General features: G+C 39.9%; 1 protein-coding gene across 1 annotated transcript in view; it reads left to right on the top strand.

Annotated features, from left to right (window-relative positions):
* Mtbp (MDM2 binding protein) overlaps positions 1–21914 on the top strand; it is a 64306-nt gene that overhangs the window by 11747 nt on the left and 30645 nt on the right. The window contains exons 9-13 of the mRNA XM_021183877.3: positions 1768–1862; positions 3385–3457; positions 7623–7740; positions 16125–16298; positions 18405–18512. Coding sequence (XP_021039536.1) covers positions 1768–1862; positions 3385–3457; positions 7623–7740; positions 16125–16298; positions 18405–18512 — 568 coding nt within the window. The remainder of the gene's footprint in view (positions 1–1767; positions 1863–3384; positions 3458–7622; positions 7741–16124; positions 16299–18404; positions 18513–21914) is intronic.

Genomic DNA, 21914 nt, shown 5'->3' with positions numbered 1-21914 from the left:
ATAGCTCATATAACTCTTACAATTGTGTGTTTGAGTTACATTGTGTGATAAGCATTATACATTGGTGAGACTGATTGCTATAGAGTATTTTTTTTTTTTAAACTGAGGTGATAATTTTAAAGTCAGTGTAAGCCTGAATGATCTTGAGTTGGAGGGTACTATGTGACTCTTTTAAGTTCAGTGAGCTAGATAGGCCTGGGTTTGAAACTTGACTCTCTACCTGCTGTATATTGGATACAGCCTCAGATAGATTGACAGCTCAGTTATGAAATGAGAGCAGAACCATGTTACAAAGTTCCTATGAAAATTAAATGAGGTTAGAGATCAGCACCTGATGCAGAGCCTGGATTAGGCTTAATTTGTGGTGTTAGGCATGCTAATTCTCTTCTCATGTCTTCTATAGATTTATTCTTTAAATGCAAGCAATTATAAGATATAATAATTAAATGCATATATCTAGGATTTTTTTCTATTGTTTTTGTTTTTAAATATTGAAAGCCAGGAGAAGCGGTCTTTTACATGAGCTTTTGAAATCCACCTTAAAATACCCAGTTTAAGAGTGTGTCAATTACAGAGGTCCTGAAATTACGGGACGTCAAACAATAGTTAATACATTCTGATAATACATTCTGATGAAAGGTCAATAGAGAAAAGGATGTCATTTCTGCTGTGATTTCTTTTCTTTCTTTTTTTTTTATTATATATATGTGTTTGTGTGTGTGTGTATGTATATATATATGTGTGTGTGTATATATGTATATATGTGTGTGTGTATGTGTATATATGTGTGTGTATATATGTATATGTATATATGTGTGTGTGTGTGTATATATATATATATATATATATATATATATATATATGAACCTTCTTTAGAGACACCAGAAGAAGGCATCAGATCCCATTACAGATGGTTGTGAGCTACCATGTGGTTGCTGGGAATTGAACTCAGGACCTCTAGAAGAGCAGTCAATGCTCTTAACCGCTGAGCCATCTCTCCAGCCCCTCTGCTGTGATTTCATTTCCCAGAGTTGTTTACTGTAAGCAACTTGCCATGTCCATCTTTCACAGGGATTTCCAGTTCTTTCAAAATCTTAACACTTAAAAGATTTAGCGACTTCAGCTTCTCTTTTTTGGCAGTGTAAAGTTCAAGTATAATAATCTATTATGAAAATTTTTTTTTTTTGCTTCTAATGAGAATATTCTTTCAATTTAACCTTTTAAATGAATTAAAGTAAAATTGATTAAAATCAATATTTCTATTCTGTATCAGTTCCTTTTTTATGGCTGTGGTAAAACATGATCAAGGTGGAGAGTATATTTGGCCTTACAGTTCTAGGGCGCTAAATCCATGGTGGTAAACAAAGGCAGGGTAGTGGGGGCAGGACGCTGAGCGCACACATACTGAACTGCAGGCATGAAGCAAAGAGCAAAAAGCCCACCTTCATCTAACAAGCTACCCCCAGCCCCCAGTCCCTTAGAGCCAGCAGCTAGGAAGCACATCTTCAAGTGCCCAGACGATGGGGAGCGTCTCATTCAGACCACTGCATGCCCCCATATATGCATTCATGGGAGGGTGGGAGAAAGAAATGGGGTGGGGAAGTGGGGCATTGCTCTTGTTTTCTGGAAACTAAACCTGATTTCTCTTTGGATGTGGTCTTGCTTCCTGTGAGGCTTTTTAAATTTTAAACTAATAATCAGTAATTTGTTTGCTTTCATTTCATTTGCAGGATTTAAAGTGGTAAACAACTTGAATTTCTTTTCCAGGTTTTCCATTATTATGGTCCTGCTTTGGAATTTGTGCAGATGATAAAACTATCAGATCTTCCCTCCTGTTACATGTCGGATATCGAGTTTGAGTTGTATCCTTTCGTTGACATGTTCATTTTATTTTACATTATGTGGGTCAGATAGAATGATTTGGCACCAGCCAGTAAACGTGTGTTAGGTTTACATTGCTTTTCACTTTGCCAAGTGGAAATTCCTACCATGGAGTTTCAGAGGAAGGGAGTTCCTGCTTTCTCCACATTCTCCTGCCAGACCGCCCCCCCCCCCCTCCCTCCAGCCAGTCAGCCTTTCTTTCACTGTAGATTGCTTACTGTGGGCAGGATTATGGGAGAGATATGGAGCTGCCTGAACCTTGCTTCCTTGATGCTGTTGTGATGTTGAGTGCTTGAGCACGGGCCACGTCTACACACAGAATGGTGTTAATTGGAGCTGTCCTGCCCAGCACTGTCTGGATCCACCCACGTTGGTTTTTTTTTTTTTATTACTGCTTTATTTAGTTCCAAATGTCATTTAAGAATCACTTTCCCTTTTCTGGAATCCAAGATGCCTCTCCATGACTTCTGTTCTTTCTTGATACTATTGTGGTAAAGAAGGATTGTGGAGTATGTGGGTGTGACTCCCAATTCCAAAGTTGGCTTTCTAAAAGGTCTCACTTGCAAAAGCCCACTTGTACCAAGAAAGGGCAGAAAAAGCACATGGGAAGCTGTTTCTGTGATTTCCCTTTACATTTACATGTTGGATCATACCCTAAGATAATTCAGTATATGTTTCCCTAGTCGTGGTCTTAAGAAAAGTTTCAAAGTTTATCCCCAACCCCTACGCCATGCTTCCTGCACTAACTCATGCTTCTAGAATAGGCAAAGGCTTCCTCCAGTTTGGCCCTTTTGTGCTTGTGAGCATCAGAGGAGAATGTTAGGAATATGTGGGGAAAGCAGAGGAATTTATGCACAATTCTGACCTGCTCAGATATTCCTCTTGCCATCAGTATGATAGATTTATGAACGTTGGTTGGATGATACATCTTTCTGCACTTTTAAGTAATTATAAATGCCACCATATATGTTTGAAATATTCAGAGTCTTCTTGGGGGGGGGGTCACTTGTGTGTAGATCAGGGGACAGCTAGCAGGAGTCACTTATCTCCTTCCACCCTGTGGGTTGGCAAAAGGGCAGGTGCCTGTACCTCATGAGCCACTTCACTGGTCCAGAACAGACATTTTATATTACATAATTGCTGGTTTGAAACAGACAACTAACATAGCACCCTTGAATTTTTTTAAGACAGATTCTTTTTTTAACTCACTCCTTGTTTTTATACTTTATAGTAGATACTTAGAACTAATAATTAAGGAAATAATGTGTAGCAGAAAGAATAATTGGTAATTCTTATACTTAAGCTTAATGAATGATTTTTCAGTAAATTGTGGGAGAGTGTAATAATCAAGCTGTTTTTCCCAAGCTGAGCTATTTCCCGGTTAGTCTCTCGTTCTTTGTTTTTTTTTTTTTTTTTTTATTAGATATTTTCTTTATTTACATTTCAAATGCTATCCCGAAAGTTCCCTATACCCTCCCCCCCTTCTTTAACTCCTTAGTACAGAGAGGTGACTGGGCACTGCACGAGGCAGAATTCCGTGCTGCTGTTGGAACAGCTCTCTTCCCTGTGTGGCAAGGTATAGAAGGCTTTGTTCATTGTATATCTAATACTTAACATTTCAGGCCATGGTACAGAAAGTAAATACAGCTCCTGCTCGTGAACTTGGAATGTAACCCAGCTTTGCCAGTAATTCATGCTAAGATACTGCTCAAATGTTTTGTAGACAAAGTGGCACTTGATTTTATAAAGGACTTTTAGAAATGAACCTTATGAGCAATGATTTTAAAAGTTACTTTAAATTGCAGAGTATATCGTTAATCTCTTCTGTGATATCTCATCCCAGCTCTGGGAAGGCATTTGTATGACTGTTATCTTTTCATGGTAGGACAGGGGGAGGGCGTAAGAAGACTTAAGACATCCTTGGATGGTTATTCTTTATATTAAAATTTTCTCTTGTATACCAGTGCTACAGGAGAGATTGTAGCTATTTTAATAGTTACAAGTGTATATCATATGATACTTTTGGTGTCTTTTTAACATTAAAAAACTGGGACACATAGGATACTAGGCAGAATCTTGTGTCTAAAGTCCTATATCATTTTTAAGAGGAAAACCACACAAGTCTATTTCTTTCTGGAAATTTTGTCAACGATTGCATTTCTATAGAAATGATTTTAATACACAACACACTTACTGGCTGTATTTATGTAACATTTTCTTACCCCTGTAGCACCAGTCTACTAACAAGAGCTCCTGGGAGGAGATAGGGGTTGCTATAATTTCAGTAGTTTCCCCAGGGCAGTATATTAGGCTGTGCTTGTTATTCCCTTAGCAAACTGATGCTCTAAAGGGAATGTGATTTTTAAGATGATCCCTTAAAATTTTGGATTCCAGTCCCATTTTCCTATACACTTAATAGCATTTTGAATAGTGTATTTTGGATAAACTGGCCTTTGATGATGTCAAGTTAAAGTCATACATGTGCCTATGATTTGTTTAATGGAGATATGAAATGACCCTTAGTCTATCTAGTTATTGAAGGTAATGCTTATCCCAGAAACTAACAAAGTTATTTAATACCTTATGTGCAGCTATTTTGTTTTAAATTTTCTTCAAGAACTCTGACTGTAAAGCATCAGTCTCTAATGCACAGGTCAGCGTGTGTAAGTGAGGCCTTACAACTTCCTTTCTGCAATGCAGCAGAGGGAGGTACATGCAGCAGGTGCTGCGCTAGTCAGGGTTACTCTTGCTGGGATCAAACACCATGAGGGAGGAAAGGACATTTGACTCATACTTCCTGATCATAGTTCACCACTGAAGACATCAGGACAGGAATTCAAACAGGGCAGGGACCTGGAGGTAGAAGCTGATGCAGAGAGCATGGAGTGTGCTGCTTACTGGCTTACTCCTCTTAACTTGCATCAGCCTGCCTTCTTCTAGAGCCCAAGATTCCTAGCCTAGGGGTGGCACCATCCACAATGGGTGGGGTCCTCCCTCATTAATCACTAATTAAGGAAATGCCCTACGGCTAGATCTTATAGAGGCATTTTCTCAATTGAGACTCCCTCCTCCCCAATGACTCTAGCTGGTGTCAAGTTGACATAAAAGTAGCCAGTACATGTGCTGCGACTTACACAACAAATCTCTTAATTTGAAGCCATTTTCTTTTTATATTGGGTCATAACTTGTCATACTTTTCAAAATAAAGTAATTGAATTGCTGATTCTTTCTTGAAGTTCAGTGCTGTGTATGTAGCCTTCATTTTTTTTTCCCCTACTAATCTTACTAAAAAGTTTTTGTTTAGTGTGTAAGAAATGTCATTGTGACATTTTCATAATGTGTGTCATTATAGTTGGTTGCTTTTGGACCCTCGTTTGTTTAGTTGTTGTTTATCAGAAAAGAATGTCTACTGTGTGTCGGATGCTTATTCAGATATTAAAGACAGCAAGAAGACAAGACACCCCACCTCCTGCTGAAGTATTAATCTACACGATCATCAGGAATATCTGGGTTTTGCATTATCCTTCATCTGTCTTTCTCTTTGATTAACTCCAAAGTGTGCATGAACATTTCTTACAGTCTAGCTTTTCTTCATTGACTTCACAAGGATATTAGAGTCTTTATAGCACTACTTCGTGGTTAGAAAATGCCATTTTTAAGGGGGAATTTGCAGTTTTAAGTCTGATTTCATTAGTGATTGCTTGTTAGAGAGGAGCTGGTGTGATGGGGGTTGGAAGTGAGGGTGGAAATGTGCTACTGGTCTTTGGAGTTGTGGACTCACAGAGGCAACCACGGCATTGCCCTGAGTCTCAAGTCGTCGGAGGGTTAGTGCATGGCGAGAACAGGTGGTCAGGATCCAAGTCTGTTATGATCCATAGTAAGTAACTGACACATATATTTTATAGGAAATTAAAACGGGAGATTTAGAAATATTTGTGTTCATCTTTGTTTTAAATATTTGTAGCAACTATTTAATCAAAATTGGACTGTTTAAAAAGTGGGACCACAGTAGTGGGTCATGAATCAGTATATAAGTTATATGTAGAACTGCTTTCAGCACGCATAGACAACTGTAAATGTGAACGTATCTGATGTGTTCCCCTCACAGTAGTGCTGGCCTTTTCCTCACCTCGAAGCTGTGGCAGCCTGTTCTTCCCTGGGCTGCATTTTGGACAGTGATGTCTTTCTATGAAAGGACTGAGTTTTAGTATCTAGAGTATGAGCTGTGTCTTTTATATTGATTGATTATTTTCTATTGCTAAATACTTTACTTCCAATTACTAATATTTGGCTGTTTAAAATGCACTTAACTTTTTAGAAATTTTCCCTATAATAATGAAGACAAACACTTCTACTTTCCCCAGTTTTGTACCTGTAATTAAGAATGCATAAGTAAAAAGAATAAGTAGCAACAGAGCTGACATTGTAAAATCCTAACTCAGTGTCCCGTATTCATGGTACTAATCCATTTACTTAGGGCAATTAAAACAGATTTTCATTAGGTTTAAGATATTTGACTAATGCTTTGCCTCCATTTCTCCAGAGTTTTTATAAAATTAATGTTCTTTATTGGAATATGCTGATTGATGTAACTGAATTTCTTAAATAGGTGATATAACTCCTAAAGCTGTAATTTGTTTTATTTAGTCCTTAATCAAAATGAGAATTTAGATAAATACATCATAGTGATTCTTTTGAGCAAATATTTAGGAAACATCTGCATGCTTAGCCTTGAGAATACAAATATGAAGTTGAATTTGCTCATCAATCAGTCCGAAGCTGCTGTGTGGTTGGTTTTTTGGGAGGGGTCTAATTTGTTATCTTTTACATTTTACCTACTAGCATTAAATCTTTTATTTCTAGGAATGAAAGTTTCTTTTTCTTGCCCTCAGATATGATTATGAAGCCACAAAATAATCAATATAGCTGAAGTGTTTAAAGTTATAGTGCCACATATTTTGGGTACTAGGTCCCGCGTTCCCCAGTGTTTTTCAGATGTATTTAGGTATCAAACCAACAACCTCTGACATAACACACAAGTACAGAAAATACTAATAGCAAAATGCCCTAGTTATTTTTCCTGTTGCCGTGGTAGATTCCCTGACAGACACACCTTACCGGAGGAAGGGTTTTTTTTTCTGGCTCACAGCTCAAGGATTCATCACAGCCCACTGTGGTGGGAGGGTGTGGCCTTATAAGGCACGAGGTCCTATTGCTTCTAGAGTAAGGAAGCAGAAAATACCGTTTGCGCCTGCTCAGGCTGCCCCCACCTCTGCTGTACTGTCCGGGACCCAAGCCCAGGCAATGGTGACACCCACTTCTAGGGAAGGTCTTTCTGCTTCATTTATCCTAATTAAGATAATCCCTCACAGGCTTGCCTGTGAAGGAGCCTAATCTAAAGAGCTTCTTACCGTTGTGTCTGGAGATTTGGCTCTTGCTTATCTAGGTCTTGTCAAGTTGTCAGTCACTACTGACCATCAGACAAAGTTTTCAGAAATAATTACCCTAGTAGAAAAGAAAAGAGGAGACTATAGTTTTGGATCCGTCTTTCTGCTTTGCTTGTTTCTCTTTGGTTTTTGTGGGGGAAGAGTGTGGGCGCCTTTTTCTTTCATTTGTGCCGACAGGTACTTGAGAGAGCATTACTCAGGATCTGCTAAATGTGTGCAATATGAATTTCACATGACAGTTGTCAACAGTGGATTTCAGTGTGCAAGCAATCTGTGTGCTCTGTTCTTCTTCAGGTTGGTGCTCTCTTTGTGTTGCCGTGTACTGTTAGCAATGTACTCATCCCACCTCCCAACCAACTGGCCTCAAGAAAGTGGAAGGAATACATGGCTAAGAAGCCCAAGACCATCAGTGGTAAGTACAAGGCTTTCAGATGGTTTGTTGGTATATAATAGATAACTCAGTAAGTGGAAGTAGCCTTCACTGGAATTTATTGTTTAATACCTCTAACCATGTCCATTGGAAAGGGCAGTAGTCGAAAGGCAGGGCTTGGGTTAATTAGGTAGCTACTGAGATTGAATATTGGGTTCTAAGACACATGGCAAGAACAAAACAGGTGAAAATGAAATGGTTCACTTATTATATGAGCCCGTGTCTTAGTCAGGGTTTCTATTCCTGCACAAACATCATGACCAAGAAGCAGTTGGGGAGGAAAGAGTTTATTCAGCTTACACTTCCACATTGCTGTTCATTACCAAAGGAAGTCAGGACTGGAATTCAAGCAGGTCAGAAAGCAGGAGCTGATGCAGAAGCCATGGAGGGATGTTCTTTACTGGCTTGCTTTTCCTGGCTTGCTCAGCCTGCTCTCTTATAGAACCAAGACTACCAGCCCAGAGATGGCACCACCCACAAGGGGACCTCCCACCTTGATCACTAATTGAGAAAATGCCCTACAACTGGATCTCGTGGAGGCACTTCCCCAACTAAAGCTCCTTTCTCTGTGGTAACTCCAGCTTGTTATCAAGTTGACACAAAACTAGCCAGTACAGCCTGTGTCTAATTTTCTAAAGAACTTAATTATTTAACGCAGGTGATTGTGCCCCACAGCGTCATAGGTATGTTAGCAATATGACATTTATAATAACTGTACATTGGTTTGTCTTCATGTTCCAGTTAAGGACATTGGTGCTTAGAGAACTTAGCAGATAATTGGCAGAAATTGCCAGACTCTTGTGCTGGGACTTCAAGAAAAGTAACCTCTACTTAAGCCTCTAATAATCTAGGATGCTCAGTGTATGGGGCGCAGAGGTCCTTGTGCTCACAGCTGAGCACTAGGGAAACCAGGAATGGTAAACACACAGGTTTGGTTTGTTTCTGTTTCTAAAGGCTCCTTTGTTAACTTTAAGAAGCCTTTTTTTTTTTTTAAAGATTTATTTATTTATTTATATATGTGAGTACACTGTCACTGTCTTCAGACACACCACAAGATGGCATTGGATCCCATTACAGATGGTTGTGAGCCATCCTGTGGTTGCTGGAAATTGAACTAAGGACCTCTGGAAGAGCAGTCTTAACTACTGAGCCATCTTTCTCTCCAGCCCTTGGGGGTTGTCCCTTCAAAGGAAGAGGTGTATAACTTGTTTTCTGCCCAGAGGCTGGGGGCAGTGGTTGTGAATATCCTGGTGACCTTTGCACTCTCTGTATGACTGAGACCACACCAGACAGATCCTCCCCCAGACCCATAAGGTGCCACATGTAATCGATCTGTAGAGCCCATCTTTATGGAAGAGGTCACGTGTACTTCACAACGAGTTTTATGTAGTCATGTCTTAAGCTTTATTGTGCACACAGAATTGAGTTGATTATCACCAAGAACTTTTTTTTTTTCCAAATTGTGCTGTCCCTAAAAGTATCTAAAGCAAACTGCTCAGAGTCAGCCTCTAGCTGTACAAACCACACCTAGCTACTGAGCCAGGTCAAAAGGATTCATTACAGCCTCATGCAGATCGACACTCTGCTGTCTGTGGTGGTTGCAGCGACCCCCACACTTCCAGATATCAGCCGACTGTGCAGTGCTAGAACTCGTGTGTCTTGGCTGCTCATGGGGAGTGGGTGCAGCTGGTGTTTATTAAGGTGATTCAACAAAATCAAAAGTAGATTTACAGAGCAGCAGTATAGTAGGTTTCCTTCATACTGCATGAAGTCATGGGAAACTATGCTTATCGTGTTTATGAAAAAAAATTCTATTTTCAGCTCTTAAATAAACTCAGTATTCTGGATAGCTCATCATTGCTTGTTTTTCTTTGTACAATTTCAAGTAGCTGCTAAGTCGACAGTTGTAAGTCTAAGGGAGTTTATTGATTGAGAATTTATATAGTTTTTCCTCCCATAATTTTTATTGTACCTAAGAAAATACCTTGTAGTTTGAGTTCACGTTTTAGACTCACTGCCTCTTGAGACTTGGGGATGGATAGAGGAAGCTTCTGAATAATAATATGACACAGGTCACGTGGTGTGAAGAGTGTTGATTGCTGATTAGACCAGGGCATTAGCACTGATTAAACTTGCTCCTTGCAGGAGTTCTTTTTTAAATCTAAGAAGCAGAACAAAATCAAATGGAATAGTTGATTATGGTCTTTCCTACCTATGACCCTTCCTGAAGGGGACAGACATTTGGTACGTTGTTGACAAAATTGAGAAGCCAAGTGGTGTAGGAAACAGAGAAGGTAACTATTGATTAGTTTCACTAATTCTCAGATCCAGGAAACTTCATACCCATGCGTATATCACTAATAGTAGCTTCTCTCATTAGTTCACATTTACTCTCAGGTCATCCTCAAACCATAACTGTGTTTCTTGGTTCTTCATCGTTGTTCTTGAAGTCTCTGAATTAAGGCTTATCCTGAACAGGTTCCTGATTGTATTTCTTTGTGACTTTGTCTATCATTTTCTTTCATTCATTCATTCATTCAGCCAGCCAGCCAGTTAAGCATTCTTTGGTTCATTTATCTGAACATGAATGGGTACTGTTGTCTACTAGATGGGGCACAGTGATTTGAGGATTACTGCTGGAAGTCCACTTTATATCCCACTCATTGTTGTCATAGTATTGCATAGAAAATTAATGTTGAGAAGTGTAGCTTTGTATCTACAGTTGACTAGAAACAACCCTGAAATGAAAAAAGCAAGGTGTGCATTAAGTAGATATCTGTAAAAAGAACACCTTAATATGTGAGTTCAGCATTTATACATATGTGCATTGTTCATGGGTTTGCCAGACATTTTAATTCAGCACCAATGATTTACTAGTACTGTTTATCACTCTTGACCCACATTAAACCAAATCTTGAAGTTTACATTGTAGTAGAGATAAAACCCTAAGCTGTTTGCTCATTCGGGATCAGATTTGCCATAACGTTAACCCATGGTTGCCAGCAGACTCTTCTGGTACACCCATCTTTGCAGTGGTATTGTTTCTCCTTGCTTCTTACTGCTGTCTAATATTGCAAATTTGTCCCTGGCTGATACTCACAGGTACTTTCAGAAATGTGTTAGATCGTAAGTGAGGTATGTATTGTATACACATACCAAATAAAAACGTAAATAAATAAATAAAGAGCTTCTAGTACCTGAGTTCATAGACATTTATTTATGTAATAGATTTATTTATCTAAAAATGGACCTCATATCTAAATTTAAGAACTAAAATTGTACAATTTGTATAAGTTAACAGATCCCCCCAAAAAAGCACATTGCCTAAAATGGAAAAATAAATCTGTAAGTTAGAATCTACCAAAATTTAAAATCTATACTTTTTGAGAAAACCTTTGAGACAATTTAAAATTAAGCAATGTATAAGGAGAAAAATATCTCCAGTCATGTTTTGAGGCTGGATAGATCTTTAGAACTCAGTAAAACAGCTCCGTTAGCAAGTGGTTAAGTCTTGAATAATAGGTCATCGCTGAAGATGTGTGAATGACTAAGAACCCTCACGGAAGCCTGCTCAGCGTCACTAGTCTTTTGAGAAATGTAAATGACAACCAGAATGTGATCCTATAGGACACTCACTAGAATAATTGTAATTGAAACCATGACTATCACATATTAAGAATGTAGCAAATATTGCATGGTTTGTTTTTTGGAGAGGGAGATGCTTAATAGAACAGTTGTTTATTATAGAAAACATTTTGAGATTAAATTTAGACTTAGTCATACAATCCAAGAATTCTGGTCCTAGCTATCCACCAAGGAGAAAATATGTATGAGCAAATACACACACACACACACACACATATATAGATATACACACACACACACATATATATAAAATTTGTATAGGCATAGAGAAAGGCAACTCTCAACCCTAGTCAGAGAAGTCTGTTTTCAATCATTAGACCTTAGTGCAGACCTCATGGCTGCTCAAGAGAGTGACGGATAAGGGCTTCTCCTGGATGAGTCATTCACGACCTTCTCTGTGGCTCAGGGACAAATCATGGACTAAGAGAGAGTCAGAGTGTTAGAGCTTGAAGACAGATAGCAGAGGAACCCCATAGACACGGCATAACCTGTGTGGTCTCTTACACACAGCAGTTACAGTTACTGTGCTTGGCTTGCACAGACAAGCCTGACTGTACAGGCATGAATAGGGGAACGGGTCACTGAACCCTCCCCTTTCCTGATGAACTTTGGCCACTGATGGTCTCTGGGAGACGGGAGCCATCACCTTCAGTTGTGTGAACTTATCAGGTTCCAGTGAGTTATTGTAACCCCAAGGCCATGCAGATGGCTCTGGCCAAACTCAGAGGGACATAAACCAAAGAGACATTAATGTTGTGAAGAGATTAGGAGGGAAGGATGGTGGATTCCAGGGAGGGAGGTGGATGAGACACAGTGCTGGGATTACCGGCACATGCTGTGTCGCCACACTCCGAGGCATTTGATTGTAAGGCTCTCTGAAGTCCTCTTAGAAGTCAATGTAGAGCTTTGCTTGCTGCAGTTCGGTGATTCCTCACACCAGCTAAATGTTAGCAAAGTGGAGCTGGGCTGTACCCGGGCCATTGCTCTTGTAGAAGCACCTGGGTGACTGACATGCGTTTCCCCCATGCAGCTTCTTCAGCCCAACTGGAGACTCTCAGTTACTGCAGAGAAGACTCCGGTGTTCAGGGACAGAGGAGAAGGGAGAGGTTGGGTTTGGAGTTTTTGCTTACCTGGAGAAGGATCCCACCTGAATAGTAGATTTCAAACCCGAGTCTCACTGGTAATGAGGAGAAGCACTTTGGAAGCTCTGGGATAGCCTCGGGCTATTTTGCAGAGGCTAACTTGCTCCTTATGCTGTTCAGCAATAAGGAAGTCATTGTTCATAATTGGAGGCCTCTGAATAGAGTTTCTATTCATTGTTGCTTTCGAATTTTATATTTTAGGTGTTGTAATGGAAAGAAGATGGATTTAGCTTATGAAAATGATGTTACTTATTTGAAAAGGCTGTGGGAGAATTTGTAAATCCTTGTTTTGTAGTCTCCACAGTAGGAGGCTTCTTAAAGTTGTAAATTCAGCTATCAGTTAAAATTCTCTCTAGAACTGAGCTGCAGATACTTTATTGCTTAGTCATATTAACAGCTAAATTGCATGCTAACATTTTCAAAGCTTAGTTAGGGGATAAAATGAGGAATCAATGTTGGCTATCTATGTTTGGAAGATGTTTTAGGAATGTCAAGTTAGTAGATTGGTGTGTGTGTGTGCGCGCACACGCATGTTCACAAGTGATCCTGTGTATGCATTTTAGGCCCCTGCATGTCTCTATGATTACTTCAAAGTTGAGTTTATAATTAAACAATGGTATCATTGTTATAAAGATTATAGCTCCCTAGGATGCCTACATTGAATCCTAGACTGTATGTTGATATTTATTTTTGGCATAATTATTAAATATTTTTGTTATTTTTCATTTTAAAGGATTATATATAAAATAATTGTCAGTATGTCAGGGTACACCTCCCTCTGGTTGTCTGAGATATTTTTATTTCCACTTATATGGAATATTATTTCCTTTACATTGTTTTAATTTTATGTTTGTGTTGTTGATCTGTGAATAAAGTGAGTGTTAGAAGGTTTTAAACCCACTAAAAAACTTACTGAGATAAGACAGTGGCTCTTTTTCATTACAATATAACTTTGCCTGAGAGTGGAGCACAGTGGAATAGTGCTTACCTGTATGCACGATGCTTGGCTTTGAACCTAGCACTATAAAAATAGTATATTTTTTACTAATGAATTTCTAATCATAATATATACTTCCACTATGGTTTATGTTAATTTGTAAAATTTGAAGCAACTAGTTGATAATTGGTATTTTCTCTCTTTCCCATTTTATCTGTATCATGAGCTAAGATGCTTTTCTGCCTTGGTGAAGGAGCATGTAAGCCAAACATTGCCTCATTGGTTGATTGTGCCAAATACAGCATTCAGAAATAGAGGTTGTTGTCTTTTATAATCCACTGATCAGAACTGAATAACTGCTAATTGTAAGTCTGGTATTTCCTGTGAAATTTACGTGAAAGTTATTAAATAAGTCTTCAATTAACACTTGCCAAATTCTGAGACATGTTTTCAGTGACTGTAGTTGTCGTGGTTGGGAGTTCTGTAAAGTAAGTGTTTTTCTTTGGAGAAAAGCTAGGTTGTTGTTAACGCAGACTTCAGTGTTTATAGGGCTAGCCAAGTTGTGAGCTAAGACAAACACAGAAAGCAGTGGAGAGAAGTGCAGCTTGAACTGCTCTCATCTAATTGCCAGAGTCATTTGATACTCTTCTTGTTTAGGAATAATCCTTTATTCACGCATTGGATCTGTGAGGTAGACTGTTGCTGTGATAATACTATTTTAGTGGTTTTGTTTTCTCATTTTTTCATATGTGCATGTATATCAGATTCTATTATTTTACATTATATTAGTATATATATCAATGAGAGATGGCTCAGCAGTTAAGAGCACTGACTGTTCTTTCAGAGGACCTGGTTCTAGCTCCAACACAATACAAGCATCTGTAACTCCAGGTCCAGGAAGTGTGCCATCCTCACCCGGCCTCCACAGGCACCAGGCACTCATGGAGTGCACAGACATGCATGCGGGCAAAACACCCATATACATTCAAAAAGGAAAAGTTCAGTTATGGTATTTAACTTTCAAAATTCTGCAAATCATGCCAGGAAGGAATGTTCAGGGTGCTCTGTGTCCAGTATCTAGGCATTCAGTGACAGCCAATGATCAGTGGTCTTCATTTCAGAACTTGGGTTCTGCTGGCTTGTATGGCCTAGACACAGATACCTTGTTTTATCCCCATTAGACAGTAAACTTTTTGTCTTGTGTATTTTAAGGCATTGCTAGATTACCTCTAATTCTTGTATAATACAGTTGCTGTATAAATGAAAAGGAAGTCTGTACATGTTTAAATGTATATGCATTTGTCTCCCAATACTTTTTCTCTGCAGTTGACTGAATTTAGAGAAACAGAGCCTGTAGAAAGTTGCTTTTCTGGTCTATTTTCCTATTATCGGTTGAGTAGTTTATGCTTAAAAGTGTCAGTTTGAAGAAATGGAAGGGATGCAGTACAGGCAGATCTTTGGAGTTAAGTGGCTGGGCAGCTTAGCGGGTTGGAGAGCTCCAGGTTCAGTGGGAAACTCTGTGCCAAAATAGTGTGGAGCACGAAACTCAAGAAGAGGAAGACCATAGTGTGGATACTTCTATCCATCTTAGAAGAAGGAGCAAAATACCCATGGACAGAGTTACAGAGACAATGTGTGGAGTAGAGACTGAAGAAATGACCATCTAGAGACTGACTCACCTGGGGATCTATACCATTTACAATCACCAAACCCAGACACTGTTGTGGATGCCAACAAATGCTTGCTGACAGGAGCCTGACATAGCTGTCTCCTGAAAGGCTCTGCCAGTGCCTGACAAATACAGAGGTGGATGCTCACAGCCATCCATTGGACTGAGCATAGGATCCCCAATGAAGGAGCTAGAGAAAGAACCCAAGGAGCTGAAGGGCTTTGCAGTGTCATAGGAGGAACAACAATATGAACTAACCAGTACCCCCAGAGCTCCCAGGGACTAACTCACCAACCAGAGTACACATGGTGGGACTCATGGCTCCAGCTGTGTATGCAGCAGAGGATGGCCTAGTTGGACATCAGTGTCCTATGAAGGCTGTATGCCCCAGTGTGTGGGAATGCCAGGGCCAGGAAGCAGGAATGGGTGGGTTGGTGAGCAAGGGGAGGGGGAAAAGGGTAGGGGAAGGGTGTTTTTTGGAGGGGAAACCAGGAAAGGGGATAACATTTGAAAGGTAAATAAAGAAAATATTCAATAAAAAATATAGTGTGGAGAGTGACTGAAGAAGATACCACATGTGGACCTTCACCAGCACACAATGCGTGTGCACACACTCATCTACATACCACTTAAGTACATATACCCCACAGACACGCACACACACACACACACACACACACACACAAGCTGGAAAGTATGGACATGTAGGTATCAGAAGAATGTTATGGAACTTTAGGCAGGGCCAAAGAACAAGTACACGGTGATTAGACAAATGGAAAAGTTCATCCTTTTTATTGCTTTTATAATTTTCTGCTTCAGTACCTTCTCAACTAAATAGTCCCAAATGTATTAAGGGACAGCTTGTTTTATCATAACGTGCCAGGGCAATGTGCAGTCGTTCCCTCTGAGGGATCTAACGGTAGCCGTGTGATAAGCACCATTTCTGGTTCTTAGCTAGATCTTTGTTTTCCAGTTCCCGACGTTGCCGTGAAGGGAGAGTTTTCTGGCTATCATCTCCTGCTGCAAGGTATGGGCAAGAGAAAATGCAGAGCCACGCTGCTGCACTCGGCCAGCCAGATCAATGGCTCCTTTGCACTCAGTGTCATTCATGGGAAGATGAAAACAAAGGCAGGAGAAGCCAGACCGAGTGAGTAGTAACTTTGTGAGAAGATGTCCTTTCTGTACTTACTGGGAGGGTTAATTAATTTACATGGCTTTGAGTGGCAGGAGAGATAATGAAACTCCATTTCTGCCATTAGTTTATCTTTTAAGCACACCATTTTTTAAATATATGTAATATTTTGCTCTTATTCTTTCCCCTCCTCTCCGTCCTCCTAGGTCCTCTTTACCTTTTTACCTACCCACCTTCACGTCCATGCTCTCCCTGCCTCAAAATAGCCAAAAATAGGAAATCGAAACTAACAAACAAAAATCAATAAGGCAAAAAATACCAAACAACAACAACAAAAAGCACACAAAACACGGATTCCATTTTGTGTTGGCAAACTCCTCCTGGCATGGGGCCTGTCCTGGTGTGTGGCTGATATCCCCAGTGACATTCCACCACAGAAAACTGGTTTTTCTTCTCCCAGCAGGTATTAATTGCAAATAGCTTCTTGGTTAGGGGTGGGACTTGGCATCCACTCCCCTGTCTCCATGCTGGGATTTTAAATATAACATTGCTAGAATTTAGAATGAAGAGAATTAATTTCTTTACAATATACAGCATAAAAATTGCTATTAGCTTTCAATTTCAGATACCAAGTTGTTAATGTTTACTGTTTTCAAAACTCAAAGCAATTATTTAAAAAAAAATTATGTTTCTCTCAAGCCTCTTGTTTCACTGGCTTTGTCTCTGTCTTTTTATTTCTCCAAGTTTCTGTATTTTGGCTGTCTATTGCTGCCTGATAAACTACCTCAGAGTTAGCAAAGACCAGAATATTATTATTACCTGTCACACTCTGTTGTGTCAGGTGCTTCACCTGGACTTTGAATTCTTACATGTGGTTATAGGCACACAACCAGAGCTCTCTTCATCTGGAAACACAGAGCCTGCTGTCCATGATGGCTTCTCCATCTCAGCACGGTATCTGGGCTCAGATGGCTGGGACACATGGATCTGATTTTCTTTCCGTGTTGTCTTTCCCAGGTCCGAGGGCACTCTGGCTTCTTACATAGTTGCTGACTTCTCGTAGAACTGATGTTCCTAAGGGTTCCATGTTTCCCTGTGACCTAGCCTACGTTATTCCATCTTACCTTATTGCCTATGGTGTGAAATGTTTTCACTAACAAGCAGTGCTAAGCAAAGAATCCTGTAGCATGGAGAGCAGTAAAGATCATTACCATGCCAACAACTGGGGAATGCAAGTACTGACTGCCACTGCACTTGAGCCCTAGTTTAAATCCATCATGTCCTGGCTAACCATTTATTCAAGTTCCATGAGCAGGACTCACTCATATATATATATATATATATATATATACACACACACACACACATACATATGATGTGTCACTAGCCTTATTACTCACAGACAGGGAACAGAGGGACAGAAACAACCCAGGATCCATCACAGGCCAGCCTCCCAAGATTAATAAGCTGTATGGTACAAATAAAGTCTTAACTGCTCGTGTTGTACTAATAGCACACTTGAGAAGGCATTCTTCTCTAGGTTGCATGCTTCTGGGGTCACATGACTCCCTAGACCATTGAAGATGAGAGAGGATCAGACCCCAAGCTTCTTTTTGTGTGCCCTTATAGTAGATTTCCTGCACGTTCTAGTTATCTGAGAGCTACAGACAAGCAGAAAAGAGGGTGAGATGGGATCAGCCAAGTCAGTCCTAGGACCGTGTTGCATAGTGTTATCCTACACTCACTGTGCAAGGAACTGAGTGGAGGATGACAGGTGCATGCCAGGTGCATCATGGGGACTGTGGGCAACCTGTACTTAGAAACAGGAAACTGTTGTGTCCTTAGTCTAAGGAGGTAGAAGAGAATACCAAATAGTGCAGTCTGCTACATGCTACCCCCAAGGAGTTAAGAGTCAGATTAAAGATTAAAATGCTGAACAATATAGCATGCCTATTTCCCATGTTTAATTGTTCCTTTGAAATCTGTGAGATCAAGAGAGGTGATTGCTGCCTCTTCCTTTTCCAGTTGCGTCCTGACACAGTCCCTAGGAGCTGAGTCAGGAGCTGAATCCTAGTTATTGTCACAGACTGTCACTAATGTTGACGTTTTCCTATTCCTCAGGTTTCCCCTTTGACTTCTCGTCACTCCCAAGGTTTTCGGAGGAGCAGGTTTTACAGAGAGAGAAACAATTAGCCAGCTTTCAAGTTTTGGCTTTGAAAGAATGCCTGAGTAAGTGACAGTTTGGGCATCTGCTTGTACTGTAAGAATGTTAGTCTGTTTAATGGGAGCTGCCTGTGTTTACATACTTATCCCTATGCATGTTATCTTTTAGGTGTGATGCGTAGAGCTCTATGTAAATAGGGATCTAATGTTGATTAGGTCTGCAGTGCTGTTTTTACTGGAGTCAGAATATATATCTTGGTTGTCAGTACATTATTTTTCATATTTTAAAAACCTACATGGCCAAGGAAATTTCATATTTAAAAAAATGCATACTCTGAGCCATATCTTAAAAAAGACATAGAAGTTTGTTATTCTACTTAACACGAATAATCCCTATGGAGTTTTGGTAGCGGGAAGGGAGGGACGGACAACAGAAGAAAGTGAGGTTAGTCTGTTAGCTCGCACATTGGTTCTTTAGTTGACCAGTCACTGAAGGATTGACACCTAAGTGCAGTTCACCTAAGTGCAGTTCTCATCAGGAGTTTTCCTTAGCTGGGGCACTTAACACTTTTTAAAAAGAGATTAGGTATTTTTCTTTCACCATTAATAATAAAATTGGTTATCAGTCTGGATTTTTATAAATATCAGGCATGCATTGTTTCCTAGTACTAGTATACTTTAAATCACTGATGCATAATTTCTAGGAAAGTCCATAAATTGGAGACAGTAGCCTATTTATTCAGTAGAAAATAAGTTTAGAGTTCATTTAGAATATTTAGAAAAAATAATCGCTACTCAGTTATTCATGTAAGCGCTACAGAGTTTTCTTAGCTGTATCAAGGTAGTTGTACATCAATTTGTACTGTTCGATCAAGGAAAGTATTGTTTAAAAGAAACATCAGTTTCAGTAAACTGGGAGCGAGAGGGTTCAGTGGGCATGGCGCTGGCACCAGGCCTGATGGACTGAGTCTATTTCCAGAGCTCACCTGATGGAAGGACAGAAATGATTCTGACCACCACCTGAGCTCCGTGGCATGTACAGGCATGCACGAGCATACAGGCACACTCGTGCACATGTACACAATGCACGCTCACACAGAGGTATACAAATATAAAAGGAAAACAACTTAAACAGTAATACATGTTTGTGTGGGGACACTCATAACTCAGTTGGTAAAGTGCCTGCTACACAAGCCTGGGGACCTTATTTCAGATGCTCAGAACCTACATAGAAGTTGACAGTGGTGCTGTGTACCTGGACCGCTTGAGAGGAGTTAGCCCTGGAGCTCACTGGCCAGCTAGCCTAGCAACTAATGAGCTGCAGATTCGGTGTGAGACTCTGCCTCAAGAAATAACATGGAGACTAGGCAGGCTCAGTGGTGTGAACCCTGGGACGCCACGTTAGAAGGAATGAAGTCATGCCTACACATTGTCTTCTGGCCAATCCATGCACCCCATCCCCCAACACAGAAATGATTAAATGGTAAAAAGAAGAATGTGGAGAACAGCGAAGAAATACACCACACATGAATACATGATACATGTATACTCACACATGTGCACTTACCCTCATGTGCACACACCATAGAACTTGTAACTGGCAGTCTGAAGCATTGAGTCTTGGCTTAGGTGAGTGATACAGTGAATCCATTTATGGTGACTTTCTTGCTAAACAAATCCCATCCATTCCCATACAGTTAGTACTGGATGAAAGCTTTGGTAGCAAAAGTGCATTTGTACATTTTAAGAGGTGGAAGAATGGGTTGGCAACAAGTTCCCAGTGTTTGAATGTCTGAGTGTGCCTGTCAGTGATTTCTCATGTGTGAGGTGTGAAATGTTTTTAAGCACATGCGTATGTCGTGAAACCTAAACGTTGTCAAAAAGATCTTTTAAAATCAGCCCTTTGATATTGCTAGAAAGTCTCTCTGCTTAACACAAACCTTCAAAAAGATATCCTTAAAATACCACTAAAGCGGAGGATAAACAGCCCCGTTCTCACCGTGTCTCCCTGACTGCTTTCAAATGGTAAGGACCTGGAGAGTTTCTGGTAAAATGTGCTAGTTAATAATGCTGTTGAGACATAGTGTCTTTTAAAATAGTGTGAATATCACACAAAGCTTGTTAGTGTCTAACTTTGTAAATGAGTTCACTTTCAGTTTATTTTAAAAGGTATCTCATCTGTTGTATTAATGATATATAAAATATAACTTTGTAATTTAATATTACCAGTTTCTGTAATTTAACTTTTATACTTGGCAAGGGCTAATACCACACCTCAGTAATTTTTTCAAGAAAATGTTTAGAATGCTGACAAGAAAATTTAGCATTTGAAACTAGAGTTGAGTATGATGTAAAATATATAATAGAAACAGCGCTGTCTCTAGTATTACATGGAATACACCAGTGTCTTCGTATCTTTTAAAAATGTGTTCACCCCACTAAAATTCTGATTCATATTCAGCTGATGGCTTTTAGATATTTATTGTTAATTTTCATTAGTGTTAGCTATTTAATAATGAATATAGCACTCCTTTGCTGATCTATTTCAGAGTATTACATTTCCTCCTGAGTGGTTATCGCTCACGTAATATGAAAGCTTATTTGTATTTTTTTTTAAACATATGTTGAATGTGTAATTTATTAAACCTCACCTTCCTCAGCTCAGTTAAGGTCAATGTGCTCTCTCTTCCTGCTTTCCAAACTGCAAGTAATGTGATGTCTTTCTAAGTCAAGGCCGGCGCTGAGGCGTCACTATAGTTTTAGTTAATAAAGGGGGGACTGACTCCTGAAGCCCATTGCTCCTGTGTATCTTCTATGGAAAAGCGAGCCATTGAGAGCACTTTCCTTTAGAAGTCCTACTAGCTGATTGTACAGACAGGAAATACACTGAGGCTGCTGAGTTCTTCCCTGAGAAGAGCTTTTAGAAAGGAAATATCAACAGCTCTGATTTTCCTGTTAATATTTTTGGCCACAGAAAGCTTCTGTTTCTTACCTTGGGCTAAATGTGCAAGGCCCTGAGAATACGCCCTTCAGTGAGGTAGGGTTCCGGGCCCAGGTCATAAAGCTGCTGTTCTACAGGGGAAGGTGGGCGCTGCTTCCTCACCAAAGGCCTGCCCTGTTAGTGCACGCCAACCTGCTGTAACCTAATCTGCTTGAATCCTCTGAGCCTGGGCCCGGGAGAGTGCCAGAAGGCAGTAAGTCCTCAATAGATGTCTGCTGAATTCCTGTCAGTTTATACGACAGCAGAGTTATTTTAGAAGAAAATGTGATTGGTTCAGAAGTGGTTTTAAAAGAGATGTTTCATATCAATGTAATGCATAGATACAGTGTGAACATTCAGATGATACTGGAAAACTTCAAGTGAAAACCTGCAGTGCCTTCCCAACCCCTCCTCATCCTCCTGCCTCTGTCCTCAGGGGCCTATGGTCAGCCCTCCAGCCAGTTCAGGCCTTGCTTCTTGTTTTTAGA

This window comes from Mus caroli, unplaced genomic scaffold (assembly GCF_978045245.1).
Source record: "Mus caroli unplaced genomic scaffold, Mus_caroli_1 scaffold_16, whole genome shotgun sequence".
Lineage (NCBI taxonomy): Eukaryota > Metazoa > Chordata > Mammalia > Rodentia > Muridae > Mus > Mus caroli.
Note: the sequence above shows the minus strand (reverse complement) of the source record. Positions and strands in the feature narration are given on the sequence as shown.